Here is a 10,676-nt window from a genome sequence, read left to right as displayed (position 1 = left end):
AAATAGTTTCGGCTTATATGTGCATATGTTTTGCTCTTAAATTTAAACATGAGATGATCACAAAACAAAATTCATTCTCATCGGCCGATGGGAATAAAAGTTCTTCGAATGTATATTTAATTTGGACTACGCTTGACTCCCCATATTAAATCTATAACCAGTGCTCTTAACATGCAGCATTGCATCAGGTTCCTTTTATCGTGTTACCAGAGTCGCATAGATCATGAGGATTTCATAGTTTTTTTTAATATATATATATATATATATATATATATATATATATATATATATATATATATATATATATATGGCATAGAATTGTTTGTTTATCTCTTTCTGGATAATCTTTTAATGAATTTTCTCTCTTTTCATATGGTTTTATGAATGTTTAATTCTATTTTCATACTTTTGATGTTTTATGAATGTTTAATTCTATTCCTTTGAAATTTATTTCATGTATTTATATTGATTCTGATAAATCTGTGCTCAGATTTTGTTCATTCGCGCTTTGGGATCAATTTTAAATTTTGTTTCTTGCATCGGTATTTCTTATTTTTATAATTTTAGAGGTTGTGTATGAAATATTCTTTTATCATATATTCAATGTAAGCGTTTCACTTTTACAATTTTATTAGAGAATATAATTCCATAGAAATTTTGAGTAGTTCTTTCACGACATCTTTCATGTGATCTTTCCATCTATTATCAGAAAGGTTTCGGATATGGATATATCCTAGGAATGTTACATGCGACATTGGCTGTCTTAATGGGTTCGAGCTGCGCTTGGATGGATCCGACCCTTTAACACCACATATCAACGACTATGTGGTCGATGATTCAACACATCAGCTCATATCATGGCGTTCTAAATCGGAACACCACCAATAGTCCCTCGACTTGAGCCCCCGGGGTCCACTTATCACCTTTAGACGAGAACGATCTAATCGTGGGTGGATCCGTGCCCACAATGACAAGAAAGAGAAAGAGAGAGAGAGATATGAGGCCAAGGCAATGGAGTACACTTTCGATGTCTTGGTAGGTGGGAAACACAACCCCCCCTAGTGGGATCTTAGTCGAGAAATGTATCACCTACGTCAATCCCGATGACCGAGCACAAGATCACAATGGGAGGGCGGGTGTTCTCACGAAAGACGAAAGGTTCGAAGCTAGAAATGGAATAGAAGGGAAGGGAAGGTTTGAAGGTTCTTCTCCACGGGCAAAAAATGATCGAGGGCAATGATGAAGGAAAAGGTGAGAGGTGTCAGGACAACCTCGACCTACTAAACAGCCATTGGAGTACTCTCTCTCTCTCTCTCTCTCTCTCTCTCTTCCCATAGAGAAGGCTCACACACGTGCCCATGCAATTATTGCACCCTCTCCCACTGCCAACCCGTAAAGTGGCCGAGTTGGATGCAAAAGCAAGCAACCTAACAAAGCAAGAGAGGACGGAGGAGGGTGTGATGCGTACCTGTTCGAAGCTTATTGGACACTTTGAATCAGTGCATATAAGAAGAATACGTACTTAACGTACCTCCTCACGTATGCATAATGCGGTGGTACGAAGAAGTCTCTTTCGAAGGAACCCAGTTCTGTTCGAGACAAAGGTATAGATATCAGCAACTCAGCATAACGAATCTAGCAATTCAAACGCATCAAATTGACAGAATTGGTCGTACATTAAAGCAAGGCATACATATATATTATTAGCCAGACGATAATCTTTAAGGTTCTGCGAGAGACTGACAGCATGGGCAAGCTGGTAAAGTTGGCATGTGGGAGATCATTATATAAGGAGGCTAGTCGCTACACCATACTCCGCCACATCCTTTTGCTCTTGGGTTATCTGTCTCTCTTTTGGTCCTATGGAAGAAGATGATCAAAGAGAACTGCGGCTGCTACTCTCCTCCTCCACCCGAACTCCCTCTCATGCACCAAAGTCCTCGGCTGGAACTGACACATCTGACCATCCGCTACTTGATCTTAATCTGTCAATGAGTATCAGCACACTGCAGCCATCAGCGACTGAGGAATCCCACGGCTATGCGAGGAGTCTGCAACTATTGAAGCAACAAACTGCAGAGCAGATCCGACTTGCAGCTGTAGAGAATGCTTATGCTGAACAGATAAGAGAGCTGACAAGGAGGGAGCTAGAGTTGGCTGAGCAAGAGTTTGCCCGTGCTCAGCTGGTCTGGGAGCGAGCCAGAGAAGAGGTGAAGAAGGCCGAGAAGATGAAGGAGATAGCCACCAGGAGGATCAACTCTGCATGTTTGGAGATCACTTGCTACAGTTGCCACCAACGGTTCCGGCCGTAGCAGAACCAATTCAACATCACTCTTCAGCTGTATATGGATCACAACAATGAAGCGATCATTCCTCCCCCATTCAACTCTTCCAAGATGACATCCCCAGTCAAAAGTCATGTGCTATCGCAGTTGCGGTACTGATGATGTCCTTAAAAATTTTCTTTCCCCATTGTTAATAACAAGCTAAGCCACTTGAGCTAAAATAAGGAAATTGGTATTGTCATAAAGGAAATGCTGTTCCAATTGCAAAATTGTTGACATGCTTCTAGTTGACCTGTCTGATATTGATATTTATTCTTGAGCTTTTTATGTAATCCATGAAGCAGCGATCATCTTCACCCGAAAATTGTGACAACAGATCAGAATTCTCTGCATGCTCGTCGTCTATGAAGATCCTAGGAACTCCTGTTCAAATAGAAACCAGAACAGAGTTAAAACAGTCTCCAATACTTATTGCTGTTATTAACAGCAATATATGGGGAAAAATCAAGTAACAACCACAATTCTAAAATCTTCAGATTATCGCCATCGTCAAAGTATCAATGAGCTCAGTGTCGCTTATAATGGCCGGTGGCTTACAGACCATGTTACCACAAAGCAAGAAGAAAGAAAGAGAACCTTTTCTGCTTTATGGCTGCAGAATTAACTCTTTGTTATTTGTAATTGAAATTAGTTCATTATAATAGTGTGTTAATCTCTTGGGAGGAATCTTTCACCTGCCTCAGAGCGCAAGAATGGCAACTTACATGACAACGCAACCTCCAGCACAATTTGGTAACATAATCTACTCTCAGCAAACATCTGCAACCTAGATCGATATAGCTCCCGATATAATATTAGACAATCTTTAGCTGGTACAGTACATAATACAATTTAACAACAATGGTAAAGAAACCAATTGTCAGCTATGTGCTCACCCATAACCTGTATGATTGCAACAAATTCAAATCTTGACACCACCTCTTGTTGCAACCACCCTGTACATGCTTCTTCATGTAAGCTATAAGACTACCGAAGGGTTTTTGACATGGATGTTGGGAGAATTGGTCGACTACAACCCACCTTGGACCCAAACACACAAGTGATGTGTGCATTACTAAAACACCGTCTCTACCAAACATTTGTGTTGGGTGAACATCCTTATCCTCTCGAAACCAACAACAGAAAGTAGGATAAGAAAATTATTGAAGAAAAATTACTGTTTGACAGAACAAAAGAGAGAAATGATGAAATTGTATGTTTTTGAACTTGAGATCAGTCAAGATTAGCTGGATCAGATCGTCGGACCAGAAGTCAATTGAATCAACCAAGAATCAACAAGAATCTGCCTGGATTGTGTAGGATCGATCAAATTCCTCTAGAACCTACCTAAGATCAGCTTGGAAGTGATCAAATCCATTGGGGACTAGCTCAAAATCAACCAATATCACATAAAACACAAGAAAAGGGATTGTCCAGAATCCCTACCCTGGCTTTCCTCAAAAAGAAAAAAAGAACCACGTACAAATAAGCTACACTATAACTTAAGAAGATATGGCCAACATTATATAATGAATCATATTATAGTAGAGCCAAGTCTTGGTTGGGCAATCTATAAGATCCAAAAAAGAACCTAATACTTGACATGTAATGAGCCCATAGGAATAGGTCTATAACAAATACAGGAAAGTCTTGGATAATCAAATTTGACTGCTAAGCATAGCTATTAAGAAGAGAGATACATGAAACAGAATAGGTTTAACCTGAATAGAATCAAATAACCTTTTTGCATCGGCACCATGACAAATTGCTTTATTGCAGCCTTGCTTTCACCAATTCATACATAGAGATAACATGTGCATGTGAAGTTTAGGCAGCACACTTTAGACCCTTAGACCCATATTGGATCATCATTCGCATCACTATTCCCAAACTTGATTCCCTTGTTTGATGTTGGTGATTGTTTTACTTTGCATCTGCATTGTTCATGTCAATACATAATTCTATATACTAATTGGATACAAGTATTGGGTCAAGCCTGAGTTGGTTTGGAAGATATATTTTTTCACCAGATCCAATGTATAACATCAGACTTATTAAGAAACACAATACATGGAAAAAGAAGATAATGCTTTCTAGCATATTTCCTGTATATGAATTAGTTAGTCAGCAGTTCAGATTGACATCTTCAACAAGAATTATCAGAGCGATATGAATATGCTAATTATGCAAAAGAGTGGATCTGCAAAAAATAAAATACAAGGATCTTAACGCCAAAAGAAAAAATTAAAAAAAAAACAGAAATGAGAACTAACCATGGAAGCATTCTCTTGCTTGCCCAGCCATAAGTATGATGTCTCCACTACGAAGGAACATGGAAACAGGCATATCCTCTCTAGATTTTCCCCCAAGAAGAAAAATAGCTTTGCACCCCAGGCTATAAGAGATTTACGAAGTTCATGAGCTTGTTACTAGATGCTTAACAACCAAGGTCAATTTAAGGCAAGCATACCTTATGCTTACAATAGGCTTACTCCAATCCGCTTCCATGTCATCAAGATGACCACCAAGCATGTCACCTGCAAAGAATCTCTCTTAGGTTGTTACATCATAAATCAGTGGAACCAACATACCAGTGGTACCATCTCTTAACCAACTAGCAATAGAACTGTGGGGTTTTAGATATGTTGTGACATACTTGGACTAAAATAGTTCACTATTGCAGCTTCGGGCTGGAATTCTTCCCCTGATGACATGGCTGGTACTGCCATCTTCTTGGCAAGAAGACATAAATCATTTGGTATCTTGTTATGAGGGAGAGATACATCATAGTTGCGCTACATCATAACAAACATAAACCAAGAGATAAGTGATGACGCAACACAAAAAAGCAAGCAAGGACCACATGTGAATAGGACATGATACCTATAAAGCAAAACATTAGTCAAATTGATGAACTTCCAATTCTGGATAAAATTATCCCAGCATTTCTGAAGAATGTAAGTTTTCCAGAAATGTGGCAGTTCTATTTCTTTTTTCTTGCATAAGAAAGATGCACTCAATATGATCATCTTTGTCTTTTCAACAAAAGTTAAAATTGCAAACAGGTAAATCAGCTGAATCAGTGTACTTAACAATATAACGTGTATTCTCTAGCATTTATGAAGATAGGCTTGTAATAGGGTTGGTTCTTTGTCACATTTTGCATAAAAAAGATGCACTCAACCTAATCATCCTCAAAAAGCAATAATTCCAAACAAGTAAATCAGCAAACTGGGACAACAGAGCACTCCAAATACTAGTAAATCTCAAAGCATTCATTATAGGCTTAATATAGAAAGTATATAGATGAAACTTAACTGCTATTAAAAGTTTTGCATTCTTACATGAGCAAAACCCATCTCTATGAAGGAGAAAAATTAATACACCAAAAGTACCAAAAGAAACATCCCGATTTCCAAGCAAACAAAAATCAGGAATAAGGTTCTAATTGACTTAACAATAACCACGGTGTTTTCTGATAACTGACCAAGCGAGATATGTAACAAGAACGAATTTTAAAGCAGGCATCTTCTTTTAGTAAGTGTCAAGCACATGTACTCATAAAACTATGATAGCAAGCTACTGCAAACAGGATATCACTGTTTCAACTTTCAAGTGCCCTCCGTCAATTGGAATTCCAGATATATAAAGCATCATTTAACTCTATTTTGCTTCATTCTTAACCTTAAGCAATTTATCTTCAGTTGCTAAAAATGATATATAAGTACAAATTTTCTTTTGCATACAAAGATACATTTTATCCTCTATAACTATTCGATACCCAAATTATAGCCAAAATTTATTTCCCAATGGACATCTATATATCTACTAAAAAAAAAGGTGAACTCTTCACTTAAATGGAAATTCACTATAATAATATTAATGATAGATGACAACGGCATATAAATACAACAATTTTCTTTTGAATATAGAGACAGACCATTTCATCCTATATTCCTATTCTATACCCAAACTATATTCCTATTCTATACCCAAACTATGGTCAAAAATATTTTCCCAATGTTCATCTATGATTCTATATCTCTACTTAAAAACTAGGGGAACTCTTCACTGAATTGGAAAACAAGTAAAATACAAAAATGAAACCTCAATGTACCTTAGACCAGTCAAACTGTAGGCCAAGGGTACTCCAACGCAGTTTTCTTAGGAGAACTGATGCTGAAACTGATTTGCATGAATCATGCCCCTCTACATGTGCATCAAGACTTGTTTCTGAAAAGATATATCTAGGTGCAAGCATATTGTTGTCAACCAGACTCGCGTTTGAATTTTCTGCTTCCACCAAAATCTTCTTGTTTTGAACAGCAGTTAATAAGTCAGAAATTGGGCCATAAATAGCTGTATGGTTTGTTCTGTTAGGAGGCTGAGGAAAACTAATCAAACTCTGCCTGATCCAGTAGCACTGTTCTTCAATAGTCAATGCACATGGAATAAAATAAAATCCTACATGAAAATAACAAATATGAACCATATCAGCTAATGGTTTTATAACTAGAATCAAGGTTCTAAAGAAAATAGCTGATGCACATCTCTTGTAAGTAGCCAGATGTATAGGACAAGAATAAGACTTCAAATAAAAATGTGAAACTTCCAGCAAAGATATCCCGATCCTATGGCATCAGATTTTTCTATCTGACGTTAAGATAGAAATACTGATCGGCAATCAGCATTGCCAGGAAACTGTATATATAAATAATAAGAATAAGAGAAAATACCCAACATCACATTTAAATTTCAAAATCAACAAATGTTTAAATACATCTGATGTCTTCACAAAGCTGAACAACTCATGATGGTGTCAACCATTAATCCTGACACCACACGCTAACCAAACTGAAACCATAGATGAGATTAGTTGGTTAATGAGTAATCGTATCAGAACAAGAAACACGATTTTATATTTTGGTCTGACCAATGATAACTTGTCTAATAAGATGATAGTGAAGAATGATGTCCATCACATTCCACTTTTTGCACAATTTGAAAAAAAACCTTAAACTCACTAACCAAAACCCAATATCTCTATTCCTATCCTGAGTTATTCTCTCCTCTAGTGCAGGTGATCAGATCCATATGGCAAATCCATGGATTTCTATAGCTGCTCAGTGAACAGGTGGCCCACTTCTATAGCTGCTTCACAGCTCAATGGTCCACAAAAAACTGCACTTTCTCTATTGTCCTTATAATCTATCACTTTCATCTCCATCTTAGACATTATTGAGCTCATATTAAAAAGGGAGTGAGACAAGTGACAAAGAGATGGTGAAAGTCTGTATGGAAAAAAGGTGCCTAAGGATAAGTTGTGTTTGTTACTTCCCCGATTTGGTCATGGTGATCTTGAGGCGGTTGCCAATTTTAATGATGATCCTGATCTAGTACACTTCCTCAAGGCCACATGGTTCCTGATCATACCACAGTTGGAAAGTTGAGTGTACATGTTTGTACTTATCAGGTTTGAATTTTAGATAGATAAATCATGTTGCAAAGGTTGACCAGCTCATTACATGTATTAGAATTTGAATATTCTATTACATATAGAGTACTCCAGAGATAGCATGATTAGTTGGAGTTATTTGACTAGTAACAAAATTACTCATGTGATTTTTTTTTCTAATTAATGTTTTTGGATTTTGATCTGGACTAACCAACTGATGTTGCAGCACCACCATTGCCACCAGACAATCAAGATATAACACAATGCAATCATGTATGTGACAACATATCTAGCCCAACTCACTTTAAAATATTAAAACAACAATTGTTAAGAATCAAAACAGAAACAGATGTTCAAGTTCACTATAACTATGTGATTGATCTAAAAATTTAATTTACTAGAGTATTGGCAAACCACATCTAATTTTATATTATTTAAACATTGGTGAACAATAGTTTTGTTTTTCACCTCGAAAACATGTGTATAGATGTGTGTATATATATTAACCAAGTGCACCTCATTTCACCAACAAGTGTAACCTGCCTTAACACACCAGAGCTCCAAGATACTTTGCTGTCTCCATGTCATGAGGCCTTAATCAACTTTAATTTCTTTTTTTGCCAAAATCCAAGTGCAATCATGACACACCAACAAATATTTACACACTTTCTTTGCTTAGAACTAACACAGAAGCAAGTTTCATGTTTTCAAGCATATTTAGGAAATGACATCATATGCTTGTGTCTAACCACTATTTGTTATTGCCGAAAGCCCATTTTCTATGTTTTAAAAATCATTTTAATGCTTATGGGAACAAACTCCATGTCCTGATGGAAGCTTAACCCAGTCTGCACAGCAGCAACAAAAAAAATAGAAAAGACGAAGACATCCTAAAACCATGTTCACAACAATATCATGAATCAAAAACTGAGTTAAGAAAATACTGGAGATGACCATCAAAACCTGAATCTGATAAGCCCAGAACGAACGAACACAAAGAACACCCAACAAGCATAGATAAGAAATAGACGTAATAATCCCTGCTACGAACTTTGGAAGCAGTAAAGGAACTAAATGCGGACTCAGAATCGTTTTCTTCCTTCAACTTAGTTTGCAACATTGACTTCACAAGCCTATACACTCCAAGTGAATAACTTACAAATTCCTTTCTTATCAAAATCACACAAAAGAAAAGAAAAAAGCGCAAAAGAAACAGTAGCAGAACCAAGGACGACGGCCCACTCTGTACCTGGCCGATCTTTGAGGCAAAAGATTGGAAGAGCAAAACCCGGGCACACGAATCTGTAGATCCCCTCCGGGGTACCTCCGTCGCGTTCGAAGGATTCAAGGACCGCAAGGAAATCGATGACGTCCGAGAGATCGGTCCGGTTCACAACCGGTTGCTTCCTGCAACCACAAAGCATCGAATTCTTCGTAAGAAAGCAGGCAGGAAGAAAGAAAAGGATCGAGAGAGAGAGAGAGAGAGAGAGAGAGAGAGAGAGAGAGAGGTTTAGGGTTTGAGCCCAAGAAGCGAACCGGGATCTGGGAGGCTGAGATTTGTAGAGCTTGTACCGTTTCTCCGCCCGCCGGAAGGCGGTCCGCTCGGTTTCCGCCCCGCTCGCCTCGACGCCGTACATCCTTCGGCCTCCGGTCGAGCGACTTCGCCGGGGAAGTTGATCCAAGGATCGAACCGACACATCAACGCGTTGCATTATATATATATATATAGACATATATATATATATATATATATATATATATATATAGACATATATATATATATATATATACATATGTATATATATAGATACATATATATACATACGTATATATATATATATACATATATATATACATATATACATATATATACATATATGTATATATATATATGTATAATACATATATGTATGTATGTATGTATGATACTATTTATTATTATTATTATTATTATTATTATTATTATTATATATATATATATATATATATATACATCAATAATTTATTTTTTTTCCCACTTTTGATACTAAGTAGCTCTTTTGTATTTTCTTTTACCGCAGGGATTTTCCCACTTAACATTAATCAGTTATTGTCTCTTTTGTCTTTTTGTTAATCCAGTTCAAGAAAAGAAGCAAAATGGGTAAGAAATTAAGATCCTGAAAAAAATAATAATAATAAGAGAAAGAGTAAGGTCTAAAAAGATTCGATAGAAATCAATTAAAATATTTTTATGATCGAAATATCTCCAAATATTATATCCTGATCATGATAATTTTTTACTGGATTTAATATATTTTAAAAAAAATAATGTAACAAAATAAATCTATGCCAATTATCAACTTTGTTGTATCATAACATATAAATGAGTTGTATATTGTATTTCTAAGCTGAAATCATATTTTTATGTTTTTTCTGATTTGTAATTATTTTATAATTGAATTTTAAAAAGGTTTATAACTTTGATAAATAAACTTCAAATATATGGAAACCTCAAAATTTAGTTCCCAAATGATTCTTGGAAAGCCATACAGGACTATACTATATTTTTCAAAAATTATATAATTGGATAAATATTTATCAATTATGATTTTATTTTATTTTTCAAAAATTATATTTTGATAAATCTTTATTAATTATGATTTTTTTTTCTTTGTGCGGATCATGTACGAACAAGTTGAGGCATTTATAGAAGCTGAAGCAATATCTTGATTGAACTTTTGGCTAATTTGAAAGAAAATTCACCATTTTTTTATAGTTTAATTATAAATATAAGATAAAAAAAATTCAAATGGATAAAAGCTTGAAAATACAAGAACACCAAATTCAGATCCATGTAGATATTAGACAATATTTCAAGCCATATAAGTACATTAATATACAAAATGAATATACATTGT

General features: G+C 35.8%; 2 protein-coding genes across 3 annotated transcripts; one reads left to right on the top strand and one right to left on the bottom strand.

The window, feature by feature from the left end:
* Positions 1–1,632: 1,632 nt before the first annotated feature.
* Positions 1,633–9,477, bottom strand: LOC135676577 (alpha-ketoglutarate-dependent dioxygenase alkB-like). 2 transcript variants are annotated; one of them, XM_065187908.1, is made up of 7 exons: positions 9,316–9,477; positions 9,029–9,186; positions 6,442–6,788; positions 4,981–5,119; positions 4,795–4,861; positions 4,598–4,719; positions 1,633–2,708 (listed from the first exon to the last, which is right to left on the bottom strand). In XM_065187908.1, the coding sequence occupies exons 1-7, from the start codon at positions 9,414–9,416 to the stop codon at positions 2,569–2,571; spliced, it is 1,074 nt and encodes a 357-aa protein (XP_065043980.1). In that variant the 5' UTR covers positions 9,417–9,477; the 3' UTR covers positions 1,633–2,568. The 2 variants fall into 2 exon arrangements, with proteins under 2 accessions (XP_065043980.1, XP_065043981.1); XM_065187909.1 differs by having other exon boundaries at positions 1,678–2,708; positions 9,352–9,477.
* Positions 1,863–2,312, top strand: LOC135677485 (protein indeterminate-domain 16-like). Its single transcript, XM_065189847.1, has one exon. The coding sequence runs from the start codon at positions 1,863–1,865 to the stop codon at positions 2,310–2,312; it is 450 nt and encodes a 149-aa protein (XP_065045919.1).
* Positions 9,478–10,676: the final 1,199 nt, after the last annotated feature.

This window comes from Musa acuminata, chromosome BXJ1-6 (genome assembly GCF_036884655.1).
Source record: "Musa acuminata AAA Group cultivar baxijiao chromosome BXJ1-6, Cavendish_Baxijiao_AAA, whole genome shotgun sequence".
Classification (NCBI taxonomy): domain Eukaryota; kingdom Viridiplantae; phylum Streptophyta; class Magnoliopsida; order Zingiberales; family Musaceae; genus Musa; species Musa acuminata.
Note: the sequence above shows the minus strand (reverse complement) of the source record. Positions and strands in the feature narration are given on the sequence as shown.